Source organism: Pteropus medius, unplaced genomic scaffold (assembly GCF_902729225.1).
Source record: "Pteropus medius unplaced genomic scaffold, Ma_sr-lr_union100, whole genome shotgun sequence".
Taxonomy (NCBI): Eukaryota; Metazoa; Chordata; class Mammalia; order Chiroptera; family Pteropodidae; genus Pteropus; species Pteropus medius.
Genome location: NW_024349800.1, coordinates 50,548,856 through 50,568,599, shown reverse-complemented (window position 1 = coordinate 50,568,599; position 19,744 = coordinate 50,548,856). Strand labels below are relative to the sequence as shown.

Below are 19,744 nucleotides of genomic sequence, written 5' to 3'. Positions count from 1 at the left end.
CCTTCTGTCCCTGGTTTCTACTACTTGTAAGACATGTAGGATGCCTATCAGTTGTCCTGAGGGACAGATGGGCTACCGAGGTAGAGTGGCATAGAAGAAACAAATCTGGGCTTTAGAGTCTGGCAGTCCAGCTTCATTACCAACCTTTAGCCAAAGCACAGACATACCTCATTTCATCGTACTTTATTGTGCTTCATAGCGTAGATGTTGCGTTTTTTCACAAATGGAAGGCAAGACCCTCCACCAGCAAAAAAATTGCAACTCACTTAATTGCGATACTTGCTTTATTGCGGTGGTCTAGAACTAAACCTGCAATAGCTCTGAGGTATGCCTATAGCTAATTTCCCCAAATCTCATCTACAAATCAGTGACAGTATGACTCCCACCTCGGAGGATTAAACGAAGTTGTGTGTGTAATGCAGCTTACACAACGCCTGGCAAATCTCTCTCAAATGGCAGAGCTGCTCCAGCCATGGCACCCTGTTAGACTTGGGGTAGAGACTGGGGCAGAGGCAGGGAGCCCCTGCAGAACTGTCAGTGCCACACAACAGGCTCACTGCTGTTTTGTGTACCAGGCTAAGCTCCGTGCTCTCCTAGGAGTCGGGGGCTTTGTGTTCTTTTAGCATCTACTTTTCATTTTGTGTGAGGCCTCCATGCTACAGGAAGCTAGAACCTGGAGGGAGGGAAGGATGCCCTGCGAAGAAAGGATAAGGAGAAGCCAGTCTTTATTTTAATTCAGCACCCACTAGGTGCCAGGCACATCTACGTACTTTACACTCATTATTGGCTTTTAAAAATCTCTCTTGGCTGATAAATGGAGGCACAGACAGGGCAGAGCTGTCAAGTGATATTGGCAGCTAATGTGAACAGCAGCTAGGCAGTTCTGAAATCTGCTAATAGCTCAGAATTAACTGGGTGGGGACTGCTACCTAGAATATGAACAGCTGCTGTCATAGCTCTGGCACAGACTTCAGATTAGAGCCTGGGACCTTATTGGGCAGACAGGTCCCCTTTTATTAAGCAGCCAAGGTGCTGATAACTGCAGCTGGGCTCCAAATGCTGCTGAACCCCTATTAGGAAAACAAGGAAAAGAGGGAAGGAAGAAAATGAAAAATAAAGAAGTAAAATTAGGAAGAAACAAAGGCACGAGAAGGCAGGCAACCAACTCTGTGACGATACTCATTCCTTTATTATCAACTGTGTTCATTTGAACAGGGCTGGGACCTGCAGGCTGCTGGCAGCACTGAGCGGCAGGTGCATTTCAGCTCAACAGAGAGGCCTCATCCTAAGCCAAGGAGACAGAGGGTAATTATCTTTTATATATATTTATATATTACATATGTAATATATGGGTCACTGCATTGTTAACTGTTGTCCTAAATAAAGACCATAGCAACAGACATGGAAATTTGGTCCTAATCAAGGCCCTTACTTTGTCAACCAAATGTCTGATACAAAGAGAGAGAGAGAGACAGAGAGACTGAGATCTAACCACCCCGGTGGCCCTGTTCCCAGCATATCTTACACTAAGTGTAGAGTGTCCCCTGTGGAGTTAAACACACACACAGATACACACACACATACACATGTACACAAAACCGCAGGCAGGAGCTCTCCTCCGACCACGCCTCAGGCCCAGCCCTCAGACCAGGGGGTGAGAGGGGTGAAGTTGGATAGATTGTGCTATAAGACTGTGAGGGTCAAGTGACTAGACAATGCAGAGTCGATGTGTCCAAGTGGTGAGTGGGGGTGACACGTGATGCTTCATCCACAAAGAAGAAAGAGGTCACTGAGAGAGGCTGCTCAGTGCAGGCCTGGAGGTCCCCCTGCGCCCAGGCCACCTGGGGGATTTCTACATACAACTCCTGTCCCAGTCACAGCCGAACCTCTGGTGTGAATTCTGAGTCTCAAATAATCTCTTGGGCTCTGATGAAAAATGTTATTTCCTTGACAGATAGGAGCAAATGGCAACTGAGTTGCCCAACTGTCTAGTCCAGTAATTACGGCAGAAAGGATAGCATCATTGATTTAAACCAAACCATAGCTTGGTCCTTACAGCAGAACTTGAACTGTGTAAGAAGGGTTAATTACCCGATGGAAAGAGAATAACCAGGTAATAAGCCCCCACCGCCACCTCTCACATATCAAATTTCAGGCAGATCAGTCAGTTTTATGCTTTTATCCCAATGACTGTAATCCTTATATTCTAGAAACTGGAGACTCCCACCATTAGGGCATTTTAAAATACTAAACCACTGGTTTTCTGTCATGATTACCTCTTCACCCCTCCACCAAAATATACACTTAAAAAGTAAGTCAGTGAAAATTAATCTTTTTTTTTTTTTTTTTTTTTGTAGAAATTTACTTATCACTTGAGATACCTGGAGACATCCAGGGATGTCACAAAGGGAAGTGAGGAGTACTTCCCTAGGGACCAATTTGCACAATGCTGAAGAAAGGGTCAGTTTTCAACAAAATGGTGCCCAACAAATGTGATTCAGACACGGGGAAGAGGCAAAGCTGGCAGAGGGTGCCTGGGTCTCCATCTCCTGTGCTAAATGGAGGAGGAAGCAACAGATTCTTACACCTTTGTTTAGCCGGGGGAGAATGACATCGCTCCCTTCCTCTGTGAAGTGGTGGTGTCCAGGCAGCTGCAGGGAACATGATCAAAGCAGGAAGGAGCAACATCTCAAAAATGGGGAGCTGGCTTCACCACTTGTTGACCAAAGTTACTTCTCACAGGGGGACAGAAACAAAGGGCCCTGCTGGAGGGACTTCCCTTGATGACTGTCCACATTGTCTCCGTTACTGTTCCATTTCCTGCAGGTCCTGAGGAGGCAGCAACTGGCTGATTCACAATTCCCACCTGAGGCTTGGAGAGGTGGGCAGAAAGCAGAGTTTGGGAAGCCATGAATTCTTGCCAAAGCTGAAGAGCATGGGCTGTATCGGTGAGGTCTTTTAAGTCCTTGCAAAAGAGCCCAAGAAGCTGAACAAGGTTGTCTGAGGCCCAGAGATTGCTGGGAGCACTGTCATAAAGTCTCTTATCCTCAGGAGACGCCTAGCATTTTTCTAGTCTCAGAAAGTGCTTAGGAGCTGCTCACCATCAAGCAGCATAGGAGGAAATAGAGATTATGGAGTGAGACAAGTAGAAACAGTCCTCTCTTCTCAGGCACTGGCCACCTTCCCTTCTGGGGACAGCCGACAGGGAGGAGCTTGAGGTCTGACTGGTGGGTCTAAAGTCAGCAGGAAAGGAGGCTACGCAGTGACCATGGCAGGCTCAGGTGAGGGCCTCTCTCTCACACTAACTGAGCTCCATGAATAAATAACATTAATTAAATAAAGGAGGCTAAGAAGAGCAGACAGAGGCCTGGTCTGTCAGATTCTCACCCCCTCACACATACGCACACGCACATGCACACACACGCACACTGAGCGGCAGACGAGATGATCCACGGCTGGCTGCCCCATCCCAGGAGTCTGTCGGACGGGCAGCCTGACTGAAGTTTCACTCATGGTCCAGCACTGTTGCAGGGCGCAGAGCAGCAGAGGCCAGCGAGGCATGTGTGGTGGAGGGTGGAGGCCGCTGAGGACTCTGGCACCTACAGGGGGTGGGGAGGAAGTAGGTAAAAGGGGAGGTTGAGGAAGTGCAGGAAACGGAAAAGTGAGGATTTACCTTTCTCTCACTTTGTTGCTGCAGGAACTCCTCCCCACAGCCCCAGTCATCACCCTCTCTTCATACCCTTCGGGTATGCCCATGCAGTTCCCCTGCCTCCTGTGCTAAGTCTGCTGCCCACTCTGACCGTGACGGTACTGACCAGGATCTGGACTTTCGGACTTTAGATGTGGAAGGTCTTTCCAGAAAACTGTCCAACCGCATGAGCCTCTCCATGTGTAGTGCACGGGGATCTTGTTCTTGGTCATGAGAGAAGTCCATCTCAAAGACGGCTGGAGGGGACACATCCAGCTCCAAAAACATTATGTTTTCAGCCTGTGGTAGGAGGATCATGCCAGACATGAGCAGCGGCCCTGATGACTGTACCTTCTAGGCACCCAGTAACTAGTAGGTGTACCAAGGGTGATGAGGTAGGCAGAGGAAGCAGAGGCTGTGAGCATCGCCTCCCTTGGGCTCCCTCCCCCCACTCCTTCTATTTTTCAGCTTCTTACCCTGTACCTCGGGTGGGACCCCATTGCCATGGCAACCCGAGCATACTGGCTGATAGGCCTCTTGTAGCCAACTGCAGACGTTGGCCGCTTCTTCATTTGGCTGTTATTGCTGTAGGGAAGAGGCTATATTAGAATGGATTTCCTTCCAACACAAAGGGGAAATGATACCATGGGGAATTAAGTATCATTCAGGGAGACAGGACACCCTGCAGACTGCAGGTTCTAGAATTTTCTTCTCTTTGCTCTAATACGATCTGACCACTAAAACCAGTATAACACAAGGAGGCATATATTTCTTCACTCTTTTTGCTTCAGTTTTTTTTTCCTCAGTAAAAAGGGTTGACTGAAGGCTGGAATGAAAAAAGGAAATTCAATCTTATTTTAGCTTTCAGATTCATTTACCGATTTCACATACTACACAAAAAAAACACTTAGGATTTAGTGGTTCTGCTTTTCATTTTCCTTCATAAAAGTTAGCACAACGAAATAACTAAAAACTCAGGCTTGCAGTGCGGGGGTCTCAGAAGGGCCAAAACAATCTTGGAAAAGAACAAAATTGGAGGACTCACATTTCCCAGTTTCAAAACACATTACAAAGCTATAGTAATGTAGGCTGGATGATACTAGCATAAAGGTAGATATATAGATTAGTGGAACAGAATTGAGAGTCTAGAAATGAACTCTCATATTTACCATAATTGATTTTCTATGAGGGTACCAAGACCACATAATGGAGAAAGAATAGTTGCTTCAACAAATGGTACTGGGACAACTGGATATCCACAGGCAAAAAAAAAAAATGAAGTTGAACCGTTACCTTGCACCATGTATAAAAATTAACTCAAAATGGATCAAAGACTTAAATGTAAGAGCTAAAACTATAAAACTCTTGAGATAAAAACATAGGAGTAAATATTGATGACCTTATATTATGCAATGGTTTCTTAGATATATCAAAAGCTCAAGCAATCAAAGGGCAAAAATAGATAAATGGGATTTTATCAAAGCTGAAAACTTTTGTGCTTCAAAGGACATCATAAAATGAAAGACAATTTACAAAATGGGAAAAAAAATTTGCAAATCATGTATCTAATAAGGGACTTTTATCCAGAATATATAAATAACTTTTACAAATCAACAACAACAATGAAACAATTTAAAAATGTACAAAGGAGTCTACAGCCATGCCACCTAGAACGCATCCCATCTCATCTGATCTCGGAAGCTAAGGAGGGTCGGGCCTGGTTAGTACTTGGATGGGAGACCACTTAGAAATACCAGGTGCTGTAGGCGTTAAAAAAATAAAATAAAATGAAAATAAAGAAAAGTGGACAAAAGATGTGAATAGCCATTTTTCTAAAAGCATACAAATGGCCAATAAGCACATGAAAAGATGTTCAACATCATTAGTCATTAGAGAAATGCAAATTGAAACCACAATGAGATACCACTTCACATCCACTAAAATGACCATAATCAAATAAGACATACAATAACATATGTTGCTGAGAATATAGAGAAACTGGAACCCTCATACACTGTTGGTGAGGATGTAAAACAGTACAGCTGCTTTAGAAAAAGTTTGGCAGTTCTTCAAAAAGTTAAACACAGTGACCATATAACCCAGCACATCCACTGCTAGGTATATACTCAAGAGAGTTGAAAACATAGCCCCACACAAAAACTTGTATACAAGCAGCATTAATCATAATACCTAAAATGTAGAAATAACCCAAATAAATGCTCATCAACTGAGCAATGGATAAATAACATGTGGCATACCCATAGAGTGGAATATTATTCAACTCTAAAAAGGCGTCAAATACCGACACATCCTGCAATACAGATGAACCTTGAAAAGATTTTGCTAAGTGGTAGAAGCCAGACACAAAAGACTCCATATTGTATGATTCCATTTATATGAAACGTCCATAATAGGCAAATCCATAGAGACAGAAAGTATATTGGTGGTGGCCTGGGGCTGGTGCATTGGGAAGAACGGGGAGTGGAGTTGGGATTTCCTTTTGGGGTGATGAAAATGTTCTGAAATTAGATGGTGGTGATGATCGTACAACTCTGAATATACTAAAATTCACTGAATCGTATACTTTAAATGGTGAATTTTATGATATGTGAGCTATTTCGATAAAGCTGTTATTTAAAAAACAAAACAAAACAGGCTTGGCTTTGAAAAAGTGTGTATTTTTTGACACAAATTCCCACTCCTACGAATTTCTCTAAGGAAATAGTCATCGATGGGGACAAAAAGGTGCATGTAGGGATGTTCGCTGCAATATTATTTAAAATTGCAAAAAATTAGAAACAACCCAAATGTGTTCAACAGAAACCAGTTAAATTATTATTCAGCCATGCAAAGGAATATTGTATAGTCATTAAAATAATTGTGTGGCTCTATGTATACATGTAAAGATTTCCACAACATATTAAAATAAAAAAGCAAATAAAAAAATGATACTTTTTGTTTTGTTTTTAAAGAAATGTGTGTGTATGCTTAGAAAAAGATCTGGATAGTCAACAAAATGTTAACAGTTATTGTCTTTGAACTGTGTGATTATGGGTGATTTTTAAAATGATCTTTATGCCTTTCTGCAATATTTGAATTAATTTACAATGAATATGTATAAATTTATACCCAATAAATTATTTCAAACATTCAGAAAAGTATAGAAAATAATATATGTATCTGTATACCCAGTATCCAGCTTTATTAAATCTTAACATTTTGTTATACTTACTCCAAATCCTATTTTACGAAATAAAATGTAGACCCAGTTTTTAAGACTCGCATCTGTTTCCTTCCCCAGAGTTTGGTGCTTATCAATGTTATGTGTGTTTTTATATTTACTTATATATGTATTCATAAACTCTATATACATGGTATTTGTATGCCTATTTCCAAATTTTGACGGTATACATACTACATGTTTTTGTGTTCGACAAACATGTTTTTTAGATTTATCCATGCACCTCTAGATTAGATTATTAAAGTTTAACTATAAGTTGAGTATTTTAAAGTTTTAATATAGCAACATATATACATGTGTATATGTAATCTCTATATATTCTCCTGTTGTTGGATATCTAGGTTGATTCCCCACCCCCCGCCATTAAACACAGTGCTGTTGTGAACATTTATATACAGTTTCTCTGCGGTCTATATATACCCAAGAATGGAATGGTTGTGTTGTAGGGTATGTGCATTTCAACTTTGCTAGATATGGCCAATTGCTTTTCAAAGTGGATATACCTATGAAAGTTTCCACTGCCCTGCATCCTAGCCAACTCACGGTATGTCAGACTTTTTACTTTCAGAAATTTGATGAGTGTGATGCATTACTTTTATTGTTCAAAACAAAACAAAAAATAGGAAAGAAAGCAAAAAAGTTATTTCCATTAAAAAAATAGTAACACGGGTTTTGGAGTAAGACCCGGGTTTGAATGCTGGCTCTGCCCCTGAAAGCTCTGTGACCTTGGGGACTGGCTTCACGTCTGAGAGCCTGAGCGATCTCAGCCCTGTCCTCTGGAACCGCTGAGATGAAACAAGATAGGCACTGAGCACCGTACATGCAAGGCCTCCACACATGGCTGCTGCCATGATTATTTATTCCTAACGCCACCTGCTAATTTCAAGCAGGGATACAAATGAGCAATGAAAGAAGCCAAAAGGCAGGCAGTTAGAAGGCAGAAGAGACCAAACAGGCTGAGTAATTCACAGACAGGACGTTCTGTCCTTGAATAGGAGAACGAGCCGTGCAGGAGCTGACAGAACAATGCTTTCCTCCTGCAGCCAAGGGTAATAAAAACATTCTTGTGGTTCATTTTATCAAGGGTTAAAAAGCATGCTGGACCCCACTTGGGGTCCCTGCTGACTCCTCTTAACAGAAGGAAACACAAAAAGATAAGGCTGTAGAAGCCCAAGAGATGGCTCTGCTGCGGTAGAGCCTGGGAGGCTGTCACATGCAGAGGGCAGCATCAGTGACAGCTCTGAGTAAAATCAGTAAAATAATAACTTATCATTTATAAGGTGTGCCGACGTATCACACCTGAACTTTACAACAGCCTCCCAAGGTGTAGACAGGGCAGACACCGCGATGTCTCTTGTGTTGAAGCTCATACAATTAGAAAGAGACTTGAAATTGAACCTTTTCAAATACATTTTTTATGTTGCTGTACTCTCTCTCAGGAGTACATGTGGAAGGGTCTGGGGCTGAAGTGCACCTTGAAGGCTGCAGGCTCTGGGGACAGGACAGAGGGACAGGGCTGGGCGAGCAGAGCAGTAGATCAGCGTAAACTGGCAGCCCGACCCAATAACGATGCCAGGGCTATTCTGGGTGGCATGTGGGAAGAAGGAGCTGGGGGAGGGGAGTCTGTAACTGGGACACCAAACTCACCATCTACTCCCTCTTCTGTCCCAGGCCTACTTTCTATGACTGACCTCTGTGCACTAAGCCAGTTGTGGCAGACATCCTAGGGTGTAAACCTGGCTCAGCTGTGCCCACCCCTCCCGACAGAGACCTGTGGCAATAGTCAGCCTGTGTGCAGTAGATCCTAAGGACCCACCCTTCATATGGCAGCTCTCACAATCTTTTCCTCTCCAATTATTAAAAAGTCACCTCTTCATTCCATCTCAAGGGTTGACCCCATTCTCATCAGCAGCTCTGTCTTATCACCCCATTTCCTTTCTTGTTCTGAAAACAGGCATCCAATATCATAGGGTGTGTTCTCCTCCCAGGTCCTTCACAGGCATCTGCCACAGCAAATCTGACTTTTCCCCATGATCTGGTCCCTCTGCCCCTTGCAGGGCAGCTGTCTACCTCGCAGCACTGCCCTGCATGTGTGAATTCTCATTCTTCTCATTTCCCTTCACACTGCCCCACACCCTGCCTGGGAAGGCTGACATGTCTCCTTGCTTCAGATTCTCTTCACTTCTCACAGGCTTGTGAATAAATCTATGGATGCAACCCAGAGCTGAGAACATTCTTCCCGGGGTAAACTTTGCCTCTGTAACAAAACTAGTTTAACTTTCTATCCTGATTCTATTTAGAGTGAGGAGTGCTTTCTCTTTAAACTTGGAAGTAGCCTAAATATTAAAAAGTAAAACACAAACAACAAACCAACTGCCCTTCTACAGCACCTCTAAGGGATAAAGGCAGACTGGTTTCTCTGGCTTCCCCTTAACTGTAATGTTGGCTTATTGGGATGACTGCAACCATTTATCGATCATCTTCTCTGTGCCAGCTACTGGCCTGGAGACTCACATACATTAATTATTTCACTACAACTTTGACAATTCTGCAGGGTACATTTATTATCCCGACTTTACAGGTGAAGAAACTTGGGTTCAGAGAGGTTAAAACAAAAACCTTCTGAAGGCCACAGGTAAGTGGCAGAGCAGGGACTAGAATTCAGAATGTTATATATACAAAGTCCGGTCTCTTTCTACTGCACCAAGATGCCTTTGAAAAGAATCTAAGGTGGCTGGGATTGCAAAGGCCAAAGGGCTAAAGTGACAAATAGAATTTCGTGAACTGTAAACCATGGGCTACAGACATTGCCAAATATTTGATTCTTAGAAGATAATTGAATATAAACACAATAAAAGATAAAAGGTCATACTTGTAAAATAGTGATGGCTAGAGCTGGTTGCAAAATGCTTTTTCAAAGTAATATTAAGACAAAACTGTGATGGTCAAAGTCACCTCACCTGAAGTTACTGTGTATCAACTAGTGGCCATGTAGAGATAGTGGAGAAAAAAGTAAAAGGAATTGACTTCCAAAATAAGCTGATATGGGTGCAGTTCAAGAGTTGCCTGACAATAACCCCTTGTTTTAGAGAGAGAAGAGTGTGTGGAGTAGACGCTTGTTGCTAGAGTAGGAGGAGAAATAACGTTTGTTCGACAAAGGTTTTCTAAAGGGACAGCATGATTTTAGGTAATTGCTTTTTCCAAGAAGGCTTTTGAACAGCCTTCAGTGTTTTCATCCCCAGAATACCACAGGCCAAAGTAAAACACAGTATTCCACAGTTGAATTGAGCAAAAGGGACAATGTCCTGATGAGTTAAATATGCTTTAGGAAAAAAAGAGTTTTTCAGCCCTGATTAAGTCACATTGCAAATGGTGGGACCCAACGCGGAGGGAAGCACCTTCTCTCCCAGGGAGGCGGCCTGAGCCGCAGTCTCGGGCGCCATGGCTCCCTGAAATGGGGGAGCTTCGCAGATGATTTCAGAGATCAAGGCCAGTGGCTCTTGAACCACGATGCTATCCTCCAGCTCTTGATGTTGAGTCAGAATCACAATGGGGATTCCAATTACGAGAATTGTTTTTAATTTTTAACCATCAACTGCTACTTTAAAAAAATGGAGAGGGAGGAATTTAAAACATTTATTTCACATAAAAACTTCCTAGATCTATTTTTACTTTCCTTTTGTATTTTTTTGTGTGATTTTTAAGAGTTCTGAGATAAATATTATTTATTGCAGTTATCAGACATAGCAAAATGAACAGTGACATTAAAAAAAGAAAAAAATTATAGCAGTAATTCAGAATCACACGTAGTTGATTACCTGGTACTTATTAATAAGTCTCTTTTAAGTAACTTATTTATTGGAGTTTTTTCTTCGAGGAATCTATAACCTGCTGTTTATAACATTTGTATTTAAGTACAGTAGAGAACACTGATATGTCATAAATTGCCTTAATACCTTTCACTCTTACCCAGACATAATTTGATATTTTCTATATAAAATATATACTCTGTATGTAAAATAGCATGGTTAAGTCATGAATATACTTAACAATAATTTTGAAAAAACTTGTAAATATATTTATAACTTTATATTTTTAACATAAAATGTTTAGGAAATGCAGTCCTATCAGGATCCAGCTAGGAGAGCTGCTAACATAGACCTGCAAATGCAGAGTGGGGAGCAACCCTGTGCAGACTGAAGTCAAAGGGGTACATATGTCAGGACTGATCCTTCCCAGGGAGTTACAGAAAACACTACAGAGTAAGCTAAAGCAAGAAGCTTTTGAGGAATGATCAAAGTTTTCTGGTTTTCCAACGGGCGCACAAAGAGCATAAATTCACACTTAAAATAGAAGGGAGAGATAAAAGAGACAATGGGCTGGAAAAGGCAATGGTTAAAAAGTCAACGAAGATACCTATCTAAATGTTGGAGGGTTTCTTTCTTTTTTTTTTTTTTTAAGTTATTACTGGTACCTATTCTAAAAATTATTTAAAATGTGCTATTTTAAGATAGCTATTTTAATTTCAAAAAATCTGTCAATGGTGTTTCAGTGTATGCAAACCATTTTATTTTTGCAAAAAAGAGAAGTTACTTAAAAGGTCATTTAGTTTAAAAGTTATTTGAGTTATTTAAAAGAAAGAAAGTAAACTTAAAAAAAAAAAAGAAAACCAGAAATAAAGAATGGAAATGCATAATCATTAAGCAGAGAGCTCAGCTTCAGGCAAAGCACCCACTACGCTTTCAAGTCTGGACTGTGTGCTTGAGGCGCTCGAACCAAAATTGCAGGGACAATGTTTTGAGAAATGAATAAACTCCCCTGATGCGTGAAACTACAGAAATCAATTCAAGATCCCTTCTCAGTTCCAGATTAAAGGAGACTAAAGAGGCATGACAAATGCAATATATCATCTCAGGTGGTGGTGGTGGTAGGGGGGCTGGAACTACCATAAAGGATGTTACTGGGATAATTGGCTAAAATTAAACATTGCCTATATAATAACACTATGTCAATATAAAATTTCCTGCATTTGATCATCGTACTGTGGTTATGTAAGAGAATGTCCTCCTTAGGAAATACAGATAAAGGGTCAGGATGTCTCCTGACTTAATCTCAAATGGTTGGGGGTGGGGGTGGGGAATTAAGAAAGCAAGAGGTGGCAAAAATATTAATTGGTGTAATTTGGTGAAGGGTATGTGGGAATTATTTGTATTATTCCTTTTTTTTAGTATATGTACTACAGAAGCGAGCACATGGTTATTCTTGAAATTCTCATTTTTCAAAATACAAGGTTAAAGAACACATGCTATCTCAGATACTCTCTCATCACATCTCTATCCAATGTAAAGGAATTCCTCCACCCGCAAACTTTTTCAACTGAGGAACTTTTTCTAAGCACAAAATAACCCTACAGAGCAGAAACCTCACCAGCATCTTCTTCCAGCAGAGGGCGCTAGAGTAGTGGTTTCCAAGTCTGGCTTCCTTGCTGGAAGCCTTACCTGGAAGCTTTGGGGAAAAAAATTATGTCCTGGGATCCAACCAAAATCCTTTAAAACAGACTCTTTGGAACTCAACTTACAGGTAATTCTAGCTGCGGCCAGGGTAGAGATGCTGTACTACTGTGGGTCTCTACCTAGATTGGAAAGGTAGATTTTAAGTCCAAAGTGACACCACTGAAAAGTCTACTCATGAACCTGCCACTTACAAACTTGCATAGTGTCATCTTGGGTAGGATCAGCTTTTCAGAATGTAGTCAGATGAATCAGGCATCTGATGCTCCAGTGAGAATCTGTAGACCTATACAGCTAGCCTCCTGCCCCAGCTTTGAAGAGACTCCTGCTCTACCCTACATTGATATTCTTAGGATAAAGAGAGCAAAGAATCTCCAGGTATGTGCATTGGTATCTGGTTTCCTACACACCACTGTATACAGACTTTCCATTAAGGGACAGTGGTCCAGCTGAGGCAGGCAGGCAGTCACTCTGTTGGGTTTGAATATCAGGTCTTGTTCTTCATAGCCACCAGCAGAGGGAGGTGCATACCCAGCCAACGGTCGCAAACCGTACCTAAGGGTTAGGATGTGGAAACAGGTGGAAATGCTGACTCAGGGAGCTGAGTGAGCTTATAAAGACTGGATCACACCTCTGTCATTTTCTAATCTGGTTACTTCTCTGTATTTCTCATTGGACTGCGAGCTCTGATCGTGTCTGACTTACCTTCTGTGTGCAGTCTCGCACAGAGCCCTGTACACAGGAAGGCAAACTATTGATGTTCTTGGCACCAAGTATTCACCGGACCAGCCAAATGTTAGCACTTGCTGGGACTGCCAGGAGGCTGAAATCCTCTCCCTCCCCTCCGTAGGCCCCACACAGGGTATTTTCTACACTCAAAACCAAGGAGACACTTTGTTTTTGTCACAACACTCTTCCTTCATGGAGACCCCTACATTAGGTCCTGAGAAATCCACTCTCCCTCTGTATCTGCCCCACCCCTCCCCAATCCATAAAAACCTCTGGCTCCCTGCAGGGCCTGGCCATCCCCAACCTGGGTGGGCTTGCAAGTCCCTAGGCCCAGACTGGATGAGAGACTCACACTCCAGCTGGCACGAGCGGCTGGAACTTCCACTGCTCCTCCTCACAGTCCAGGAAAAGCCGGTTCATGATCTTGTTCTTCTCCTCAGGGGGGATGAAGTTCTCAATAATCAGGTACCTGGGAGCAGGAACGATATAGAGATGGGGGATTGGGGAGTGAGAAACCACACCGGTATGTGAAGGTTGAAGGATCAGAAGCAAGAAGCAAAGAGGCAGAGGGAACAGAGGAGTTGGAGAAACCAAAAAGTTGGGGGGCAGGGATCCCTATAGAAATAATAGACCTTAAAATCACTTTCTTATGCAAAGAGCCTAGGCACAGGGCCGTAGGGATTCCTTTCGGCCTGCACTCAGCATGTTCATTGGCGGGTTCATCCAAAGCAGGCCGAAGAGGGAAGGAGATGGAGACAGGAGGTGGAAGAAACTCCAGAACCTAGGCCTCTCCGTCGTCCCTCAGGCCCGTTCTGTTCCCAAGACACCTGGACTCATGGATGAGTACACAGTTGGAACGAGGCCTTCGAGAAGGAGAAGAGCCTGTCAAGGAGAGGCCTGGGGACTGAGGGATGGCTGTGAGGACGAGGAATGGGAAGAGGGGCCTACTTGAGCTTAAGTTCCCGGGTCTGCTCATTCTGTGCCTCCTCCAGGTCTTGCCGCACACGGATGTACTCATCATGCTGGTCCTGGATCTCCGCCTTCACCGCCTGCAGCTTGGCGTAGAGCTGGGAGGGACAGGTGCAGCTCAGAGGTTGCACCGTTAGGCCAGGAGGCCCCAGCCACCCAGCTTGGGCCCCGACAGCTGCAGGCTCAGGGTCCACCAGCTCAGCACAGGATGAGGCCAGGGCCTGGTCTGAATCTCGTGTCTACTGCCCCACCATGAATCGGGACAGGATATTCAAAGGGCTACCCCATCCCTCCAACACTGTAACCTGCTACCTGCTCTCTCTCAGCTGCTGTCGGCATCGTGGACTGTTCATACTGGAAGGGTTCCAGGGGACCTTTTGGTCTAACATATTTTTTTCACAGATGAGGAAACTCAGACACAGATTTGCTCAAGGCCACACAAATAATTGACAGAACCAGAATCAGAACGTAAGTATAGGACTTCTGGTCCAGGGCTTGAGGAGAAGAAGGGGCCTAAGCCAGTTCGGAACGTGATCCATCCTACTCCTGCCTCTCCAGGGGCTCTCAAAAGTGGGAGGGTGGAGGGCAGCACCGACTCGGCTCTCCCATCCTAACCCACTGAGAGGTGTGTCCCTGGAAACTGCCTTTGTGGCTGAGCCTCTGCCTGGCCTGTTCCGGGGCAGCCACATCAGCAATGCTAAGAGCTCTCCAGGAGCTTCCCAGAATCCAGACGGGAACTTGCTGCTTCCTGCTCTTGACCCTCATCTTATGCACACATCTTTCCTTGTCCATGGACTTTGCAGGGTCCTAGTGGCTAGATATTCTCATCCCTTCAGGTGTCCTCGAGGGCCCTGTGTTTCCTCTCCAGAGCTCCCCCAGGCTCAAGTCTTCTCAGGCTCCCTCCCTTCGCCCCTCCCCCCACTCTAGGCCCAGCTACCCAAACTATGACTCCTCGGTGATACCGTAAAGGGGGAAGTTACCCAGGAACATGAGGACAGCAACCCCGAGACTGGAAGTGATGGCATTCCAGTTTATTGGCTGAGTCCAGCCCCCAACACCAGACCCTGGCTTTCGCCGCTCCTCACCCCACTCCAGTAGCCCAGGCAGTGTAATTGGGGTTCAGCAGTTAAAACAAAGTAGGAAGAGGCCCTAAAGCACACACCCCTTGGGCAGGTGGCCGTCTTTGGGCAGAGGCTGCCAGGCCATCACACACCTTGACCCCGTTCCGCTGTGGCACCTCACCTTCTTGAGTTTCTTGGTTTTGACTTCCACCTCTTGCTGCAGGGACGTGTAGGTGCCCCGGAGCTCCATGGTCTCCTCATCTCGGAGCATCATCTCCTGCTGCATTTCCCGCTCACGGCGTTTCTAGGCCATGGCAGGGCACAGGGGCTCAGAGAAGCAACACGTACTGGGGAGGGCCAAGGGAGCTTGGGGACAGGCTCACTCTGCCTACCATGGGGCCTGGCTTCACTGTGGCCGCAGATGCCAGTGGGGAAGAAGGGAGCGTCCCGTGGCCTATGTCCACTGCTCCCACCCCATCCTCAGTGGAGCCTCTCTGAACCTTCTTCTTAGCTCCTATGGCTATGCCTTTGCCAGGCACCGCCCATTAGGATGGAGAGCCCAGCCCTAAACACCGCTGCATTCCAGAGGTGTCAACCACAGAGACAGACGTCTGTCTATGGATTTCCAGCTGCTTTGCCCTCTCCCCATCTAGTATTAAAGTCGACTGGTAAGACCAATAAATTGTGGTTCTTGATGATTTAGAACAGTCATTCAGTTGGCAAAGAACATTCACCCTTGTAAAAGGCCCCAGAATTAGTGCTAGAAGCCCTGTGGAGGCTGACCATGGAGAGCCATCACTCTCTCTCACCTACCAGCTAGCAGGCCCTGTGCTGGTGGACTCATGGGACCCAGGGAGGCATATCTTAGGGTCTCAGCACTGTTCCAGGGATCCTGAGGCCACCATGGCTTACTGCCCAGAGCCCCCCAGATAAGACCTCAAGGCCACGCGCCCCCAGGGACCTGAAGCCCCAGCCCTACCTGCTCAGCAATCTCCTGCCTCTTCAGCTCCAACATCTTTTGCTGCTCGTTGGTGTGATCCATGATGTTCCTGCCCCCAATGAGCAGCTTGCTCTCCATGGCCTGGGGACACAGAGGAGTTTAGAGACAGGCTTTTCAAAGGGCCACAGAATCCCCAAGTGGAGAGGCTTTCCTTCTCTGGTCTCTGTGGTCCTTCCAGGAAGGGACACAAGATGTGTCCCAGATGGATCTTTGTGGCTCTCAACAAGAATGAAGTTTTGTCCTTTAGCCTCTTGGGCCTCAGTACAAGGCTCCCATTGTCAGCAGGACCATTGGGTGAAAATAAGAGAGGGAATACCCTGGGGAATATAGGACCCCTGATCTGTTTGCTTTGAATCCAGACGGAAGGTGGTTCACCATGCCTGGGATAGGGGTGCAGGCGATCAGCGCCCAGTTGGGGTTCAGGAGGGAGAGACGGAAGACAGAGCCACTGTGTAGTCCAGCCTTTAGCTCACTGGCTCCAGACTCAGGAAGAGGGCCTCAACAAGGCAATAGAAAAGGGTCTAACTTTAGTCTGATGTGGAACACAGAAGGAAAGCCAAAGGGAGAAGACAAAGGGGCATATGGGGCCCCAGAAGCACATGAGCTTTGGAGGTGGCTAGAAAAAGACCCAGGTTCTACCTACTAACTACAAAGCCTTGGCCAAGTTACCCCGTTAAGTTCTCACATCTATAATATGGGAACCGCCCATGATCTAGGATGGATAGAAAACATTTGCTGAGTACTATATACGCTAGGGGCTGAACTAAGCCCTTAACGGATACTGTCTCCATCTCCACCCTAAGACTGAGGTACTGCTACTGTCCCCTATTAACAAGTGAAGAAACAGAGTAACTAACCTAAGGTCATGCAGCTAGTCAACAAAGAGGTGACATTTGAATCCACCACCTCTAGTCTCACTCGTGAGCCCCTAGCCCAGTGCTTGGCACGGACATTCCGTAGGTACCTGTTGCATCTGAAGCTTAAATGATAACAGATTTATATAAGCTGTGTATGTTGTGACTACATAAAATGCATTTTCACTACTGCTAATCAGAGGGTGCTGCCCAGGGTGCTCTAGCTGTCCTCTGGTTTCATCCCAGGCCTCCTGGAAGGTTGAAATCACCTTGAGCCACCAGAAGAATCTGGCTGCCTCCCCACTGGAATTTTTCCCAGTGGAACTAGCTGACCTGCTTTGTGGGCTCTCAAAGCAGGGGGTGCTGTCAGAGACAGGGACCCCTGTGCCACCTGTGAGAACCTCACAAAGGGGTCAGAGCAGGACAGGGGTTAAGGGTTGCTTTTGGGAGGTCAGAGGTTGGACCACATGAAGGTACTAGAGGACATTGGGCAAAGCTGGGCCATTCAGAGAAGCGCCATGCAGCTTCAGAGGCCAAGGAGAGCTGCTGTGGAGAAAGGTGTCCTCCAGTGGCTCTTAGACTCTCATCCTAGACTCTTCCTTCTCACTCAGGGTTGGCACTTGCACCACCCTTTGAGTGAGCAACTCCTTAAATTTTATGGCCTAGGCACCTCACCTACTTCACCCTAAACCCCCTCTCCTCAGCCCCCTCACTGCAGCCTGGCATTTCACACACTCCCTATATCTGGCCAGTTGTTAAATACCATCAAGTCTGTCTTCTTGGTATGGCTCACATCATTCCCTCCTTTTCATCCTCATGAGACCTGCTGACTTCACTACGATCCTCATCTGGATCGCTGCCATGAGCTTCCCCTTCCATCCATCTCCGCATTACGCCCAGGGGGAGACACCGAAAACGCAAGTCCTGCAAACTATTTAATGGGCCTCCACTCCTTGCAGGATACACCCCAAAGTCTGCTCTACTATAGACATTTTGTTGAGTGCTTTAGGAAGCAGAACCTGCTAAAAGAAAAGCAACATGTTTCCAGCAAGAGGAAATCATGTCTGACTAATCTCCAAGGTTATTACATTACTTGGGGAAGCTGGTGGCCAGGGTTTTAGAGGTCAAAATGCTGCTGGCAGGGCTCCACATCAGAGGTTATTCAAAGTTACATGGGGAGGGGGGTGGTAAAGCGATGAAAAAATGAACGTACCTTCTCATAACAGATTAGGAAAAGGAAACAAATAAACAGGCATCCCCTCAGATGGAAAAATGTTCATATGTTAAATGCTGGGACTAGTCTCTGTTAGAAAGTGTGCACTGGTGACATACCTAGCTTCACAGATGCTCCCATATCCTTCCAGGTAGTAAAGCACAAGAAAGAATTTCTAGGCCATGTAAGCCGACAAAAAATGGTAGATGAGCTTCAATTACAGTTTTACATGTTGGGAAAAAGTACTTCTAGCTCTACTCATTAAATGATAGCTGTGAGCCATCAGTTATAAGCCAAAAAAAAAAAGGAGGGGAAAGTCAATTTCTATTGTTCCCAGAAGACACTGGCTTAATATGCTGCCACAGCTAAAAAAGCCAATAGCATCTGGCCAGGCACCTTCACGGAGGCTTTTTGGAAACAAAATAAAAGTCATTGTATCCTTATATAAAACCATGATGCAGCTGAATCTGGAGTACTATGCACAGTTCCCTCCCTGCATCTCGGGGGACACAAAGGAGAGAGAATATCCAAAGGAAGGTGGCTAAAACCATCAAAAGGAGGGCTATTCTAAGAAACTTCAAAAAATAGGACTTTTTAGTCTGCAAAGACAAAAGAAGGTTAAGAGGACAGGCCCAAAACTATACAATCAAAACAGGTGTGAAAAGCAAAAATCTAGACTTTTCCAATCAATCCTGGTACACAGAATAAAAAAGCTTATACCTTGAATTTTTGGGACAAATAAAGGGAAGTCCTACTGTTTACGGAAAGTAATAAATTTATGGAATTTGATACCTCAGGAGAATTTATTAAATTCTTAATCATTTATTAAGGGACTCTGGGGACACATTTTTAAGCATTTATTATCTTCCTCTCCTTTCAGGAAAAAAAATTACACTAACATCAAAATAATCACAGAAATAAAACAAAATGAGAAAAGACTTCACATTTCCCTCATCATAGCTAATCAGCTTCTTTTATTTTCCAGAGTTTTCCATATGCACGCACAATTTCTTCATATTTATAGATATGGTATAAATCTAAGCTTAAGTCCTGCTATTTCCACTTTATCAAATATCTCAAGCATTGTCCATTACTTCCATAATATTTATGGTTATAAGTTTAATAATTGCATAATATTTAGAGTGGATAAATAATAATATATTTAATTAATCCCCATTATAAAACTATTATTGATTGTTTACAATTTTGTAATAAACACCATTGTGCATATAATTTATTATTTTAGATGATTTTCTTTGAAGGAAATTTGAGGATTGGATAAAGGGTTATAAACATTTTGTGCATCTTAGAACATATAGTCGAGTTACCTTTCTAATGGTTTATACCACTTAAACTACTGCTGAAAATAAATAATAAACCACTTTTATTAGAATGTCATATGCATGAAGTATTACCATTATTTTTTAAAATCTGCTATAATAATAGATATCAAATTGAGCCTCCCCATTTATTTTATAT

General features: G+C 44.1%; 1 protein-coding gene and 1 pseudogene across 2 annotated transcripts in view; one reads left to right on the top strand and one right to left on the bottom strand.

The window, feature by feature from the left end:
* Positions 1–1,166: 1,166 nt before the first annotated feature.
* KIF3C (kinesin family member 3C) overlaps positions 1,167–19,744 on the bottom strand; it is a 31,544-nt gene continuing 12,966 nt past the window's right edge. Inside the window, exons 2-8 of one of the 2 annotated variants that reach the window (XM_039887630.1) lie at positions 16,178–16,279; positions 15,380–15,502; positions 14,117–14,235; positions 13,521–13,637; positions 4,165–4,273; positions 3,816–3,988; positions 1,167–3,599 (exon numbers count right to left, since the gene is read on the bottom strand). In XM_039887630.1, the coding sequence (XP_039743564.1) occupies positions 3,506–3,599; positions 3,816–3,988; positions 4,165–4,273; positions 13,521–13,637; positions 14,117–14,235; positions 15,380–15,502; positions 16,178–16,279 (837 nt within the window). In that variant the 3' untranslated portion in view covers positions 1,167–3,505. Of the gene's footprint in view, positions 3,600–3,815; positions 3,989–4,164; positions 4,274–9,467; positions 12,995–13,520; positions 13,638–14,116; positions 14,236–15,379; positions 15,503–16,177; positions 16,280–19,744 lie in introns of those variants that run through there. The other variant, XM_039887631.1, reaches the window with a different exon arrangement.
* On the top strand, positions 5,339–5,457 carry LOC120622403 (uncharacterized; annotated as a pseudogene).